The following is a 16,918-nucleotide window of genomic DNA, read 5'->3' as shown; positions in this document are numbered from 1 at the left end:
CATTCTGAAAATCTGTCATTGTTGGCTATGTGTTTTCTCCTCACATCTGACATACGAGCTAAAGAGGCAGGTGGTACTGTGTAAAAAGCATCACACTGTGGATTGAGACTGGGATTTTGGTCCTGACTTGTGATAAATCCAATCATTTAACTACATTAGTGTTTATCTGTTGGCTAAGCAGCCCTATGGCTGTTGAGCAGAACTGCTGTGTTTGATATACAACCTTGCCATTTAGTAGCTAGGTAACCTTGGGCTATGTTAAATTGTACTTCGTTTTCTGCATAATAAATGAGATTCTTACTAGTAGCTACTCAGTAGTGTCCTAGTTTTGTTCTGTTGTTGTGATAAAACACTCTGACATAAAACACCTTAGGGAGGATGGGTTTACTGCTGCTTACACATCCATGCTGGGCAGGAGCTCAAGTCAGGAACCAGAAGCAGAAACCATTGAGGGGTCCTGCTTGTTGGCTCACTGTCTGGTTTGCCCACAGGCTCATGGCTGAGCTAGTGTTGTTTTATAACCCAGGACCACTTGCCTAGGGATGGTGCCACCCACAGTGGGCTGGAGCCTCCTATATCAATTCATAATCAAGGTAATAGGCCCCTACAGAAGTGTCCACAGGCCACTCTCACCTAGACAATTCCTCAGTTGAGACTTTTCTTTCAGGTTACTTTAGGCTGTAGCAAGTTAACAAGTAAAACTAAGAAGGACAAATAGGGTTGCTGAGTTGAGTGAATTCATTTTAAATACAACAGAATTGAGCATGGTATTGAGTAAGTATTCAATAAGTTATTGTGGTTGCTTGAGGAGATCTTTGGTGCAGTAATAAAAGTAGTCGGGTGTTCACAGTTCAGGTTTTGAATATGTACTTGATATTTTCTTTTACTATGAGTGTAATTACGTCTTTCGATTTTTTTCATATATTTTATGAAACAAAAGTATATAGATCTAAAAATACATTATAATTTTATGAGAATTAATAGCTTGGCATTAATTAATGTGTATATTTATTGTAATTGGAAGAAACATCAAAATTAAAATAGGCTGTTCTGAAGTGTGTCCCTTTGTTTATCATGAATGTGTATTCCTGATTCCCTGCTGTTAAGACTTATTTTCATCTCAGTTATTTGATTTTTCCAGCATGGCAGCAATTTGATTGGCATGTCTGATCTCAATGTGCCCGAGCAGCTGTATCAGTACATGGTTGGAGGTCATAGGCGTTTTCAAACTGGAATGCACAGGGAGAAACATAAGTCTCCAAGTTATCAGATCAAAGTAAGTCAAGTCAGAGGAAAGGATCAGAGCCACAAATTGAGATGTCAGCTGCACGGGAGTGGCTTTGCTACCAACAGCTATGAGCCGGTGGAGCTCTTACATGGGTCACTTTTCTCACCAGGAAGGAGATGCCATAAACGTGGATGTGACTTGTCCAGGTGCTACTCTGGCGTTGGCTATGATCTACTTAAAAACCAATAACAGGTATTAGCACCCTCGCCTGTCCTGCATGATACATGGCAGCCTTTTTGCCCTCAGCAGTACAGTTTCCTCATGCGTACTAGAGCAGCCTGATGTCTGTTCTCTTGGGTAATGGGGCTGAGTAGACTTTATGTAGCACTGTTTTCTTTGGTAATGGTGTGTGTCAGAAATCTTGTCTCAGTGTCTTCAGGGTATTGGTCCCAGAACTGTGGGTACTGTTTAACCAGAAATACTTAGCATTATTTTGTACTTGGTTACCACTTATAAAAATGGTCTCTGCTTTGTTTAGAAGTTTTTCTAATGATTAAACAACTTCTATATTCCTAATCTGTCCTGAGTTACGTCCTCAGCTCACCTTAATTCTTTTAATTTGAAAAATATTCTGAGACATGAAATTCTCCAGTGTTCTCAATGCTTGCAGTTGGGAAAATCCTATGCAGAATTAACAAAGTGGCAAAAGATATTAATCTATTTGGATGAATGTATGTCAGCTGATATTGGAGATATTTCAATGAACAAGACAAACTAAACAGACCTTCATGGAACTTATTTATATAGTAAGACATAAAAACATAAATATTACATCAGCATTTGTGAAACATTATGAAAAAGCTAGACCTTTTCTGGGGGAGAGAGATGATTTGATGTCTTGATATTTGAATACCTGGCCTCTTCTTTGACTGGTGTCCTCTGCCAACAGATCCATTGCTGATTGGCTGCGAGCTCCTGATACCATGTATTTGCTAGACTTTGTGAAACCAGAATTCCTCTTGCTTAGGGTATGGTGCTTTGTCATTTTCGTTTTTCTTGACATGAGGGGAGCACCTTATGTGATCCTCAAGTTTAGCTGCAAATCTAAATGCCTTTCCATGAAAGGGTTTACTTTAGCCTGTCATGTTTTTCTGATTAGCAATGTTCTTTTGAAGTTTCCCAAAAAGAACTTAGAAGGGCTAGGAAAGGTGACCACTGTGATAGATAATAATGGGAATGACGTTTCTCATATTATTATTATCCCACTAAAAGGCAGCATGTGACCAGGATCTTGTTATTTTTAGTATCCTTGGGGATGTAGTAGTACTGTTATAGTTGTAGTTAGAATAACCATTTAGTGCTGTCTAAAATTGTTCTGTATTCCTTTTATGTTTGAACTTACCAAGCTTTTAGATTGACATGCGTGCTGAGCTATGGCTCTTTCCTTTGTGATTTTTCTTTCACGGTGTAAGAAAGCCTTCTCCAAACCCTCAATACTTTGATCATGGTGAACTAAATTTTTCTTTAAGATCTAAGTCTTTATTTTTATATATTTAGTTGATAGTCTGTGTTTTAAAGTAGTTGTTAGTTGGGAACTAATTCTTAAGTTTGTTTACTGTTACAGTTATTGGGAAATACATGAGCCTTGCCTGATTAATTTTGTCTGTAATTCATTTTTAAGACACTTGCTCGGTGCCTGATTTTGTGGGATGATATTTTACCAAATTCCAAGTGGGTTGACAGCAATGTTCCTCAGGTATGTACAGATAATAAATACTGTAACATTAATAACATAAATTGTGATTTCTTATGAGATTTTCCAAAGTGCTATAGAATATTTTTTCTTGTAGAATCAGTTGTTTACCCTTAGGTATCTTCTTTTTCAAGATTTGTTTTTTGATCATTTTTAAGCTTGTGTGTTTAAATGTGGATGCTGGTGCTTAAGGAAGCATCAGATCCCCCTGGAGTTGGAGTTACATGCAGTTGTGAGCTGCCTATAAGAGGTGCTATGAATTGAACTCAAGTCCTGGAAGAGCAGTGCTTACTTCTAACTGCTGAGCAATCTTCCTGCTCATTTTTAGGGGGATCTTTTGACAAGACAGAGGAACTTTAATTTTACGAGTTTATAGTGAAGGTCAAGGAGATGACACAGCAGCTAAAGTACTTGCCTTGGAAGTGAGGAAACCACAGCTAAAATGTCCAAGTCTTCCCTCAGGCTGGTACTGCTTTGTAGGGGTGGACATGGGCTGAGGTGGCCTGGTCCTGCAAGTGCTCACACTCTTCCCAGACCTATTGGAATCCCAAGGCTCTCTGAACCTCTCTTGGCTATCTGATAGACTGATGTGGTGGAGTGGATAGTGCTAGAATTTCTTCACTAAGCTTACTGTGTATACTCTACTTGTGTGGTTGTGCTTTCTGATCTGAAATGCTAGGGTGGGTGTGTTGGTAGGGTCCTCAAGTCCCATGTAAACTATGGTGGGAGAAGGTAGAGATGGGATCCCCTGCACAAGCTGGCTGACAAGACAAGCTATATTGTTTGATTAAGAGATCCTATTTCAATGAATAAGGCAGAAGGACCAAGGGAGATTCCTGATCTCAGTCTCAGGCCTCTGTGCCTGTAGGACTCAGTCGGCTCGAGACACCCAAGTCTAAGTTCTTAGGACAAATGAGATTTATTTGTCCCAGAGGGACAAAGGGCAGGGAATAAGAGAGAGGAGATGAAGGAGAAGGAGAAGGGAGAGAAGTAAGGGTATTTGTTCTAGAGGGACAAAGGACTATCTCTGAATAGAAAGGATACAGACAAGAGACAAATGTGGCCTGTAGGCAAAGGCCAGTTTATAAAGATAAAAGGGAAAATGCCATGTTAGGATGAGTTGGATAATTTTTACTGATGGATTTATTTTAATGAAGTCACCTGCAGTACATATCTTCTGTGTGAACCTTCTGCTTAGTATTGTGTTTGATATCACTGAGATGATTAACAGTCCATTTTTAGGTTTATTCTGTCATGTGAATGTGTTAGTTTCTTTTCTGTTGTCTTTTGTTGGGCACCTGGGCAGCTTCAGCTTATCCCTATCATGGGTGAAGATTTGCAACAACTCGTACATATTTGCTGAAGTTTAGTGCATTGTACTACATGGGCAAAACCATCCAGATTGCAAGGGTGGGAGCAACCCTGAAGCAGGCTCTTAAGACCTGGCTGGTCTAATACTTGGAATCCTCCTGTTTCTACCTCCTGAGTGCTGGACTCACAAACACACACCGCACTTTTCTTATTTCTTGTACACCTCTCACCTGCTTCAAGTGATCCTGTTTCTATTTCTCCTGATTTTATTTATTCATTTATTTATTTATTTATTTATTTATTTTGGTTTTTCGAAACAGGGTTTCTCTGTATAGCCTTGGCTGTGCTGGAACTCACTTTGTAGACCAGGCTGGCCTCGAACTCAGAAATCTGCCTGCCTCTGCCTCCCAAGTGCTGGGATTAAAGGCGTGTGCCACCATGCCCGGCTCCTGTTTTTATTTTTATTTTTTTATTTTTTTAAAGAGTTATTTATTTATTATATGTAAGTACACTGTAGCTGTCTTCAGACACTCCAGAAGAGGGAGTCAGATCTTGTTACGGTTGGTTATGAGCCACCATGTGGTTGCTGGGGACTCAGGACCTTCGGAAGAACAGTCAGGTGCTCTTACCCACTGAGCCATCTCACCAGCCCCTGTTTTTATTTTTTATAACTTAAGGAGACCATAGGAAAATGACAAGGGACCAGATTCTAGAGAGCTTTTCTTCCCCGCTATTTACAACTCATATTCTTAGTGATGCTTTTTTCAGTTGATGATCAGTGTGGTGTTGTGACTGTGGCTGTATAGGGATAACTATAGCTAACACAAAAGACTTCTGTATACAGCATGCTAATACTAAGAGCTGTTGGTGGATAAACTTCATATGTTTATTTATAGATGAGTCACAGAGCTGTCAGGCAACTTGTGTGTGGCCTTAAAGTTGGGCTTTGAAGCCAGGCCTTTAAGCTTCAGGGTATATGCTCTATTAAAGATCCAAAGGAGGCCCAGCAAGATGGTGAAGTCTCTTGCTGCCAAGCTTGGTGACCTGAGTTTAATCCCAGGATTGCCTGTATGTTAGAGAGAAACATAGTTACAAGAAGTTCTCTGAACATGTACCTCCCCCCAACATACAACAAACAAATAAATAAGCAAATAAATTAAAAAAAAAATGATTCAATAGAAGTGTCTACTGTCAAAAGTGAAATAACTTGTTACCATATGATGTTATAGATAAGTTATAGTACATATGGGTGTTACAGTCAGTTTATCCATGTATATATAAATCACTAACATTGGGGTTTATTTTCTATAAATATAACTGTGACAGGTAGTTCATGGCATATTTGTAATTAGAACAGTAGTGTTCAGACATTATTGCATTTCTGTCTTGACAGATTATAAGAGAAAATAGTATCTCTCTGAGTGAAATTGAATTGCCTTGTTCGGAGGACTTGAATTTGGAAACCTTGTCGTAAGTAGTTGTGTGTGTGTGTGTGTGTGTGTGTGTGTGTGTGTGTGTGTGTGTGTGTGTTTTAACTATGTTAACACCTGTCAGATCAGTTTACTTATATAGGAGAACCAGTGCTTGATTTGAGTAATTTGAGATTCTGTCTCCAAAAATAAAAAAATAAAAAAAAGGAAAGAAAGAAAAGAGAAGAAAAATTTAATTGTACTTTCTCTTTTTTCATTCTTTCCTTGGTGAAGAACACTTTAAAGGTGTCCTTCCTTGTAGTATATGAAGAATGTCATGTAAGAGGCAGGCTACATCAGTGAGGGTTCCATGGTCGTCTGCAGAAACCCACAGAGATCTGCTGATTGGGTAGAGACCTTCTTCACCATTCTCAGAAGGCTGTAAACTAGTTTGTAAAAGATGACTATTATTTTTATTCCAAGACAATGGATGGTAATGGATTTTAAAGGACAATAACAACATTGTGTTTCTTGTCATTGTTTTCAGGCAAGCACATGTCTACATCATCGCAGGAGCCTGCTTGTCTCTAGGTTTTCGATTTGCTGGCTCAGAAAACTTATCAGCATTTAACTGTCTGGTGAGGACTGGCTTGGCTCATGCTGCTGTGCTGTGAGTTGTCCTTCTGTCTTACAACCCAAGCCTTAAGATGCCACTTTTAACTTTCAATTTTTCTTCTCCTTTTCCAGCATAAATTTGCAAAAGATTTTATGAATTATTTATCTGCACCCAATGCTTCTGTAGTAAGTCTTTTTTTTTTTACTTTCCCCTATTTGGGAATAAAGTAAACAAAGAACATTTATAGATAAACCAGAAACTTGGAGGTTATCAAATACATTTGCTATTTGAAATAAAGCAAGGTTTAAAGCACTGCTCTCTTTGTGTTTTGGTTTTAAGGTAGTCAGTTAGGTAAGAATATGGATACCCTTGAGATTATGATTAGCCTGGAAGGATGTGTGTATTTCTAATTCTTGTGATGAGAATAAATGAAGTATATAATATTTGTGGATTGTCATATTCCTATTCTGTCATGTTACTGAATGCCAAAATGTCCTTTAAAAAAAAAAAAAAAACACCTACAGTCATTCTATAGACATTACTTCTCTTATAACAAGGAGACTGCAAGATTTTATATCCTGGTTAACGGCATAGACCTATGCAGTAGTTTTTATAATGTGAAAAAAATTAGAAATATCAAAATGTCCCAGTATTTAAGTTATAGCATATCCATATGCTCTTATATATTGGATGTAGCAAGAACATGCTGTATAAGACTTTTTGTGTTTGAAAATTGCTTATAAGTTATTAAAAGGGCTAACATGTATAGTAGTATCTGATTTTCATATATATTATATGTACAGGAAGAATTTCTGAGAGTGATGTCTATAGGAATAGTATCAGTTTTTGGTAGGTGGTGCATTGTATATGTTATAATGCTCCATAGTATTCTTTTTTTTTTTTTTTTTTTTTTTTTTTTAAGATTTAGTTTTAAAATTACAAACATTTTGTAATTTTCCAAGTTCAGATATTTTTGGTAATAAAGAAAGTTGTACACTAGGTAATGTTTTTGTGTCACCAGACAGGGCCCTATAACCTCGAGACCTGCCTGAGTGTGGTCCTACTGTCTCTTGCCATGGTGATGGCTGGCTCTGGGAACCTGAAGGTATTGCAGCTCTGTCGCTTCCTGCACATGAAGACTGGTGGAGAGATGAACTATGGCTTCCACTTGGCCCACCACATGGCCCTGGGCCTTCTCTTTTTGGGAGGAGGAAGGTAATGAGTGTTTTTGTTTTGTTTGTCCTTTAATAAAAGAGTTCATGAGGGAGAGCTATATAAGTGATCTATTCACTTTTAAAACTACGTTTTTCTGTTATTGGCTTTTTTCATACAAATGTTGGAATTTGTCATTTTCCATAGTAAATAACTGGATAGAACATTAATTAGAACTGTATTGACAGCACCTGCAGCAGAGGGTTGAAGTCCCTTGCCATGTTGTCTTCAACTATTGCTATACTTACTTATGTGGTATCTTGTGAGGTAGAGATTATGAGCAAGATGGGTATTTCTTAATATAGTTTGTGACAGTTGCTTCTTTTTATTAATTTGGAATTATGAATACTTAAAGGCTGGGACTGTAGCTAACTCATATAAGTATTTGCCTGTCATGGACAGGGCCCAACCTGTGAATTCTTGGCACACCAATAAAAATTAAAAGAGCCAACAAGGATGGGTAAAGAAATGTTAGCTGTAAGAATTCTATAGTTTTTTTGTAACTTTTGGGATTATTTTCTTTCAATTAAGTACCTGCATTTAATGAACGCTCATAGTCACATCTTCGTCACTCCCCATGGTGTTTTGACTCCTTGATTCTCTTTAAGATTGAATCACTTTTCTTTAACTGAGCTTCTGCCTTTTTTTTTTTAATATTTTATTTTTATATGTTTGTGTGTGTGTATATGTGTGTCTGTATGCTTGTCTCTGTGAGGGTTTATGCATGTGAGTACTGGTGCCTGTTAGATCTCCTGGAGCTTGGGTTATACAATTGTGAGCCACCCAACAAACTAATGGAGAGCCAAACCTGGGTCCTTTGGAAGAGCAGCTCAAACTCTTAAGCAATGAGCTATCTCTTCAGTCCCTGGCACTGCATTTTAGTGGTTGTTTTATTTTTAAATTATCATATGTTTTCTATAATATTGATATTTATAACATCCTGCAATGTTGGGTTTAATCCCCAAGTTTCTAATGTTAATATATTAATATTCATCTTTGAATTTTGATTTATCAAAGTGATAAAATACTTCATTGTCCTTACTCTGTACTATTTTAGGGTAAGCCTTGCTTATTAATTCCTGGGTTGTTTTAACATTTGTAGAATGGCTTCTGCTTTGAATAGTAGTCAATCTGGAAGTGATATAAGGACTAACTGTGAAGAGATGTGTTCCCCACAAGGATATATTGTTTATCATGGCATCTTACCAGTGTACCATGTTATAGAACCCTACTCTTCTAATCCAAGCATGCCTTGAAGATATGTCCAGGGAGACTAATAGTGTCTATCCCACTGAATTTGCTCTGCAGGTACTCTCTGAGCACATCTAACTCATCCATCGCTGCCCTTCTCTGCGCCCTTTACCCACATTTTCCAGCCCACAGCACTGACAACCGGTGAGTCTCATGCATTGCTAATCCTATTTCCTGAGGTCTGCTTCACTTTCATGGACTATTGCTTTGATTTTGAACTTAGCTCCAGAGCTAAATCTTTTAAATGTATCTTTCAAAGTATTAGACTAGAAGAAAATTCTGGATGTTTGATGCTTGATCATTCTCAAATCTGTCAAGCTGTTGTAAATCCAGATGTAAGCCAGATAGAGTTATCTTTAGGTATAAATTAACCATACAAACTTTAGGGAAGTACAAAAAAATATATTTTTTCTGTTATAATTATTTAATTCTAAGAAAAAAACTTAATCTGAATTAGTGACAATGTGAGTTCTTTCTTTTACACAATTGTTGTGAGTTTTTGTGTAAATGACATCAAAGAGGAACAAAAATAGAGAACTATAAAAAGTAAAACAGACAATTTAGAAGTGGCAGGAAGCAATAGTCTGAAGTTACATAACGTGAACATTAGGGAACATTTAGAGAGCATTGTAGAGCACAAAGAGTGACTAACATCTCCTTTTCTAGGGCAGTGTCCAGAATAAGGGGCATTTTTTGTGTATTGGGAAAGGGAAGAAAATAGTTCCTGATAAATGACATTGTAGGAGGCCGGCACTGTACTTGATCTTATCTGTTGTCTGTCCAAAAGTCAGCAGAATTCTTTGTCTAAATGAGTAGTAAAATGTCAGGAGCCCTTAAAGCCACTTACCATGTATGACTTTGCTCTCTAGTGTCAAGTATAACCAATGACAAGAAAAGTGTGCTCTGCAAAAGTAGTCTGATGTGAAATCCAAACTGTTAAGTGGAGCATAGAACATTGTTAGCTTAGTACAACTCTGACATGTGACCTCATCCTGCCATTTAGAATGTTTCAGTGAGTTGTTATAGTCAGTTACTAGCTCATTGCAGGGGAGTGTTGGATATGTGATTAGTTGAATTTTTCCCTTCTATCTTCCCTCCCTCCCTCCCTCCCTCCCTCCTTCTCTCCCTCCCTCCCTTCCTTTCCTTGCCAAGGTTTTAATGTGTATTCAAAGTTTGCATGGAACTAGTATGTGACCCAGGCTGCCTTTGAACCTGTGATCTACTTCAACCTCCTCAGTGTTGAGATTAGGCACGTGCTACTATATGCAATTTGGTGATAATTACAAAGAATTTTTATGTAGGTTTTAGAGTATAGTATAGTGGCAGAGTGCCTGCTTAGCACATGTAAGGCCCAGTATTCAATACCCAATTCTGCCCTTCCCCATTTTTAAGTATAACTAATAGCAGGGATTCCCCCCTCCTTCAGTTTTATTTTTAATACACTGACAGTGGTGAATAGATTTGAGTGAGAGGAAGGCTGGTTTTTGTTTTTTGTTTTTTGTTTTGTTTTTTTGGCTTTTCGAGACAGGGTTTCTCTGTGTAGCCCTGGCTGTCCTGGAGCTCACTCTGTAGACCAGGCTGGCTTTGAACTCAGAAATCCGCCTGCCTCTGTTTCCCAAGTGCTGGGATTAAAGGCGTGTGCCACCACGCCCAGCTAGAAGGCTGTTTTTTTATCACTAGTTTTTCCAAGTTGTACATGTGTGTACGCATGTGCGTTGTATGTATGGCCTGTATGTGCATGTGGAGGCTAGAGATTGACATTGGGTATTATTTTTGTCTGTCATTCTCTACTGTACTTTTTGAGATAGGCTTCCTATTGAATCTAGAGCTTGAATGGCAGGCCACCAAAGTCCCCAGAATCCCAGGATCCACTTGTCTTCTCTCCCCTGGCACTGGAGGAGGCTTTGTACTGACTTTTTTGTTGTTGTTGTTGTTGTTGTTGTTGTTTTGAGACAGGGTTTCTCTGTATAGCCCTGGCTGTCCTGGAACTCACTTTGTAGACCTGGCTGGCCTCGAACTCAAGAAATCAATCTGCCTCTGCCTCCCGAGTGCTGGGATTAAAGGTGTGTGCCACCACCGACTGGTTTGTACCAACTTTTATATTGGTTCTGGGGATCCAAACTCAAGTCTTCATACTTAAATCATGTACATTTTACCACCCCATTGAGTCATCTCCTCAGCCCTGTTTTTTTTTTTTTTTTATTATAATCTCATTACTTTTTGATGGGATCTAAAACTTACCTAAATTAAAAAATTTTGTTAAAAATTTTAATATGAAGATTCAAAATCAAATATACACACATTGGCAGTCTCGTCCATCAGTGTTCTTCTAGATATTTCAGTTGTTTGTGTGTAAGGATGTGTACATAGAGAGCATTGTTCTCTGAAGATAACCAATTGGTGACCTTTCTGCCCTACTAACCCTGAGGAAAAATACAGCAGCTACAGCATATCCCCGGAAAGGTGCCAAGAGGTGTCTCGTGTGGAACGCCAAGAATGGTTGAATGGGACTGTTGCTTTATATAAGTGTTTAGGCCATCATTAGTAAATACTTTCCTGTTAGGGCAATTGTTACTTTCTTGAAAAATTTTTTACCTGTGAACTCAGATAATTCTTGGATCAAAGATTACATAAGAAGTTTCTTAGGATTTCTAGTACCCTTTAGTGTCTGCAAATAGTTCAGTAGATAAAGGTGCTTGCCTACCAGCCTGATGGCCTGAGTTTAATCCCTAGTACCCACATGGTTCAAGGAGATAACGAACTCCTTAAAAGTTGTCCTGTGACCTCTGCATACATGTATCATGCATACGCACGCTAAACAATATAAAAAATTTAAACTAGAATTTCTCTGTACTTTTAATTGAATTTGTCATCTTCATTTCAGATTCTTCTTAGGAAAATATTTACCACCCCATTTTTGTGTAGCATGTGAGCAGTGGCGATTGTCAAGCTCCTTCACGTCCCTGGTCTCTTCACTTCTCTGGTTTTTGTGCACAGGTATCATCTCCAAGCCCTTCGGCACCTCTATGTGCTAGCTGCAGAACCAAGGCTCCTGGTACCTGTGGATGTGGATACAAACACACCCTGCTATGCCCTTATAGAAGTGACTTACAAGGTAACTAACTCTCCATGTCATCTTTGCAGGTCAGATTATTTTAAAAGCATTTTAGCAAAAGGTGACGACACTAAGTTGAACAGTAATAAAACCCAAAGTTTCTCAAGTTGCTGCTCATTGCCAGAGCTCTCGTATTTGTGTGTAATTTTTGGCATTATCAGCTGTTCCTTTGTCCCTAGAGCTGATCATTGGAAAATGTTCCTGGTAACTTTATGTGGCTAATTGTAGTGTTCTACAAAGTGAGTTTGGTTTATAATGATTCTTTAAGTTTGAGGTTTTTGAACATTCAAAATTCCCAAATTTTGTATTTGTGTGTCCTAAATTTGTTTATCTTTCATTGAGATTCATACATAGGTTACAGATCATATAGTCTGTACCACATTAATAAATACTTCTGTTCGTCAAAATGTGCTACACTTTGAGATGTGAAAGTGTGATGATAATGTCATTCCTGAAGGAAATGAGTGGCCAGGCATGAGGGCAGTGCTGACAGTGTGAGACTTAGAGGGCTGTATGGAATACTCTTATCTAGCTGAAGAGTTTTGGGCAACTGTCAGAGCAAACTAGGCTGACAAATGGGGCTTGTGTATAAACCCGTGCTGTAGAAGCACAGCCCTTCAGCGTTGCTGCCCAGTGAAGGACAAGCTACCAAGGTGTGGAGGGTGATGAATGCTCTGTAATATAATGTAGGCTTGAATATTAGGGATTTAGCTGCAGCTCAGCTCTAGGATACTTGCCTGGCATGCACCAGGCCTTGAACTCAGTGTAGCACTGCCAAGCAAAGACTGTTAGAGGAGTTGTACTGTTTCATAGTTACATGTAGACCATGAGCAAGGGGAGACACAGAGTGACCATTTGGCCCATGCTGGCTCTGTTTTACCTTTGTAAAGGGCACTCAGTGGTATGAACAGACCAAAGAAGAACTGATGGCTCCAACCCTTCTTCCAGAACTTCATCTTTTAAAGCAGGTAAGTTGGTGTGACTTTGGAGGTTTATGCAGGGCACAAATTGAAAAAGAATTGAATATCTGTAAAGGTCCTCTTATTTAAGAAAAAGGAACTGCAGGAGGAATATTCATGAAGGGCAGAAGAAGTCTTATGTTAGAGGTTTTTATTGATAGTCTGTGTCCTTTCAAACATGGTTCAAATCCCTTTCGGATGGTTCACAAGCAATTAGATCTCGTTAACTTCTAGGTGGCTCATTGCAGTGAGTCACTTTTCCCTCAAAGAAGTGTGCTCAGTTTGCCAGCTTTGAGTTACTATGTTTACAATTGTCCCTGCAGATGAAAGTTAAAGGGCCAAGATACTGGGAACTGCTCATAGATTTAAGCAAGGGAGAACAGCACTTGAGGTAAGTATGCTGAGTTCTCACCTTAGCCTTTCCAGCAGTGCATAGAAGTCTACAGGGAGGTGGGTTCTAGAGTAGTGTCTGGGTAGTGTTACTCTTTGGTCTCATGCATGACAGCACGTACGGTATGTTGAACAATGTGGTCTATATCTTTGAAGTGGGATTTGTTTTAAAATGTAAAAGTTTTAATTTGAAAGTCAGAGAGTAAATGTTTACATAGGTTCATTGAGAAACTAAAACTGACTCAGTATTGGACAGTAATGGGTACAGTAAGATTCAGTGTAAAGGGGACTGTTTATAGCATCTGATGCCTGTCAGACATCTCCTGGTGCTTCTTTGTACTGTTGTCTTGTTACAACTAACGAAAGGCTATGGGAGGTTCCTTTCAAATAATTAATCCAAATAATTATTAGCATGTTATCAGTTTTATACATTAGAAAGTATGTAAATTGTTTAAATTCACAGAAAGTTTTGACAAGCATGTAAAAGTCTCGTAGTCTGGTTCCAGTTATATCTTCTTATTGTCTAGTAGCTCATTTCTATTTAGTCTGTGTCTTACTCAGGGTTTCCATTCCTGCACAAATATCACAACCAAGAAGCAAGTTGGGGAGGAAAGGGTTTATTCAGCTTACACTTCTATACTGCTGTTTATTACCAAGGAAGTCAGGACTGGAACTCAAGCAGGTCAGGAAGCAGGAGCTGATGCAGAGGCCATGGAGAGATGTTACTTACTGGCTTGCTTCCCCTGGCTTGCTCAGCCTGCTCTCTTATAGAACCCAAGACTACCAGCCCAGAGATGGCAACACCCACAAGGGGCCTCTCCCCCTTGATCACTAATTGAGAAAATGCCTCACAGCTTGATCTCATGGAAGCATTTCCCCAACTGAAGCTCCTTACTCTGATAACTCCAGCTTGTGTCAAGTTGACACAAAACTAGCCAGTACAATTGACCCCTTGCCAACTTGACACACAAACACATCACTAGTAAGCCTCAACCCTTACTTTCTTACTCATCCCCAAGATCTAAATAACTTTAAAAGTCCCACAGTCTTTGCAAATTCTTAAAATTTCAATCTCTTTAAAATACGCAATCTCTTTTAAAATTCAAAGTCTTTTTACAATTAAAAGTCTCTTTACTGTGGGCTCCACTAAAATATTTTCTTCTTCAAGAAAGAAAAGCATAAGGGCACAGTCACAATCAAAAGAAAATCAGACTCCACCCTTCCAATGTCTAGGATCCAACTCACGATCTTCTGGGCTCCTCCAAGGGCTTGGGTCACTTCTCCAGCCATGCCCTTTGTAGCACACACTTTGTCTTCTAGGCTCCAGCCACCTGTACTCCACTGCTGCTGCTGTTCTTGGTAGTCATCTCATGGTACTGGCATCTCCAAAATGCTGCTGTCTGCTTCTGTAACTAGGCTTCACCAATAGCTTCTCATAGGCTCTCTTCATGGTGCCAAGCCTCAACTCCTTTGCATGACCCCTTCAGTCCTNGGCCATCAATTGCAACTGAGGCTGCACCTTCACCAATGGCCTTCCATGGCCTCTCACGGTGCCGAGTCTCAGCTGCTCTTCATGATCCCTTCATGCCTTCAAAACCAGTACCTCCTGGGTGACTCTTACACATTACCAAGTCCGGCCACAGCACAAGATACAATCTTGACTATCTCTGGAACACAGGCTCTTTGCTCTCAGAAAACACTTCCCAGAAGATGTCACCTCAATGATGCTGGTCTCTTCTTAATCACCGCTAATTCCTTAGCTCCAGCTAACCAGCATCAATAGTCCCAGTAAGGAAAAGTTTTCACTTTAGTGGTTCTGGTATCTTGTTAATTACAGCTGATTCTTCAGCCCCAGCTAACCAGAACCACAGAATCTTTACAATCCAAAATAGCAATGGCACTGAAGAGAGTCATTCATTTTCCCTCTGAAATTTCACAAGCCAGGTCTCCATCTTCTGCACTGTTCTCAACATTATCTTCCAAGTTCCTTCCTACACAATGTCTGACAGAGCACTTAACACCGATCTTCTAGCCCAAAGTTCCAAAGTCCTTCCACAGTCCTCCCCAAAACATTGTCAGGTTGTCACAGGAATACCCCACTTCTGGTACCGATTTGTCTTAGTCAGGGTTTCTATTCCTGGACAAACATCATGAGCAAGGAGCAAGTTAGGGAAGAAAGGTTTTATTCAGCTTACATTTCCACACTGCTGTTATCACCAAGGAAGTCAGGACTGGAATTCAAGCAGGTCAGGAAGCAGGAGCTGATGCAGAGGCCATGGAGGGATGTTTCTTGCTGCTTTGCTTCCCCTGGGTTGCTCAGCCTGCTCTCTTATAGAACCAAGACTACCAGCCCAGAGATGGCACCACCCACAAGGGAGCCTCCCACCTTGATCACTAATTCAGAAAATGCCTTACAGCTGGATCTCGTGGAGGCATTTCCTCAACTGAAGCTCCTTTCTCTGTGATAACTCCAGCCTATGTCAAGTTGACACAAAACTAGCCAGTACAGTCTGTATTGGATTAATTAGTATTTTCTTTCTACTGCAAAACAGTTACTATATCTTTACTATTTTCAGTGTCATAGACATACTGTTAGGGACACAGGAATCAGCAGTGTTAGGTAAGACCCTGGAGAAACTCAATCTTGAGCAGGTGGAATCCCTTCTCTCTGAACAAGTTCATGACTCTTGACATCACAGAAAAGTGGGGCTGCATCCTATCCTCACTTATGTGTACTCATTCATTTTGTGCAGAGTTAATAGTCCTGCCAGAGAATGGGGACAACTTTCTCCCCTATAAAAGCGGCACCATAAAACACCAAGTTCAGCAGAGAATTACTAATAATACTGCCCATAAAACCATCTTTTTTTCCTTTCTTCCAGGTCCATTCTTTCTAAGGATGGAGTTTTATATGTAAAACTCAGGGCAGGCCAGCTCTCCTACAAAGAAGACCCAATGGGGTGGCAGAGTTTGTTGGCACAAACTGTTGCTAATAGGAACTCTGAAGCCCGGGCTTTCAAGGTAGTGTTGTGTTTCACTAGTGTCTTCTCTGATAGATTGTAAAGATGAATGGACCATAGTTTCTCTTGCTTTCTTATGTGACACCCATAATAAAATAGGGATGGCCTGCTGGTATTCTGTGTAAGACTTCTGTTTAGTACCACCTATAAAAAAAACACCACACTACAAGCAAGATTTGGTTTATTTTACTTAACTAATCCCTCAAAGAGAGAAAGAATTTGTAATTTAGCACTAGTGTTTCAGTATGTTGACCAGGTTGGCATCACCTCTTCTGGCTCCCCTTGGCTCTCTGTTTTGCAGTGTGGGAGATTGAACCCGGTACTTTATGCATGCCAGCATTAAATGTTCTGATACTCAGCAATAACCCAGGCCTGACCTCGTATTGTGTGATTTCTTTGCCTCAGTCTCCTGAGGGCTGGGATTATAGGCAAACAACACCATGCTTGGCTGTACACCATCAGAGGGCAAACCCAGTTTTAAACCACATTTGTTTCTTTATAAAGGAAATGATGAGAACTTGAGTCTTGCTTTTTAGTTTATTATTTCCTATTACTCAGCTACAGTAGTTTTAAAATGAAAAAAGGAAAAAACAAAAAAATAAAAAAAACAAACAAACCAAAAACAAACCAGTTAAAGCGTGAGTTAAAACTCAT

General features: G+C 39.4%; 1 protein-coding gene across 1 annotated transcript in view; it reads left to right on the top strand.

The window, feature by feature from the left end:
* Positions 1 to 16,918, top strand: part of Anapc1 (anaphase promoting complex subunit 1) — a 78,369-nt gene that overhangs the window by 50,575 nt on the left and 10,876 nt on the right. The window contains exons 30-42 of the mRNA XM_021192780.2: positions 1,142 to 1,276; positions 1,398 to 1,480; positions 2,178 to 2,256; positions 2,910 to 2,984; positions 5,686 to 5,762; positions 6,249 to 6,339; positions 6,449 to 6,502; positions 7,339 to 7,532; positions 8,838 to 8,924; positions 11,778 to 11,895; positions 12,786 to 12,863; positions 13,178 to 13,245; positions 16,127 to 16,265. Of these exons, the coding sequence (XP_021048439.1) occupies positions 1,142 to 1,276; positions 1,398 to 1,480; positions 2,178 to 2,256; positions 2,910 to 2,984; positions 5,686 to 5,762; positions 6,249 to 6,339; positions 6,449 to 6,502; positions 7,339 to 7,532; positions 8,838 to 8,924; positions 11,778 to 11,895; positions 12,786 to 12,863; positions 13,178 to 13,245; positions 16,127 to 16,265 (1,278 nt within the window). The remainder of the gene's footprint in view (positions 1 to 1,141; positions 1,277 to 1,397; positions 1,481 to 2,177; positions 2,257 to 2,909; positions 2,985 to 5,685; positions 5,763 to 6,248; positions 6,340 to 6,448; positions 6,503 to 7,338; positions 7,533 to 8,837; positions 8,925 to 11,777; positions 11,896 to 12,785; positions 12,864 to 13,177; positions 13,246 to 16,126; positions 16,266 to 16,918) is intronic.

This window comes from Mus pahari, chromosome 3 (genome assembly GCF_900095145.1).
Source record: "Mus pahari chromosome 3, PAHARI_EIJ_v1.1, whole genome shotgun sequence".
Lineage (NCBI taxonomy): Eukaryota > Metazoa > Chordata > Mammalia > Rodentia > Muridae > Mus > Mus pahari.
This window is presented reverse-complemented; position numbering and strand designations above follow the sequence as displayed.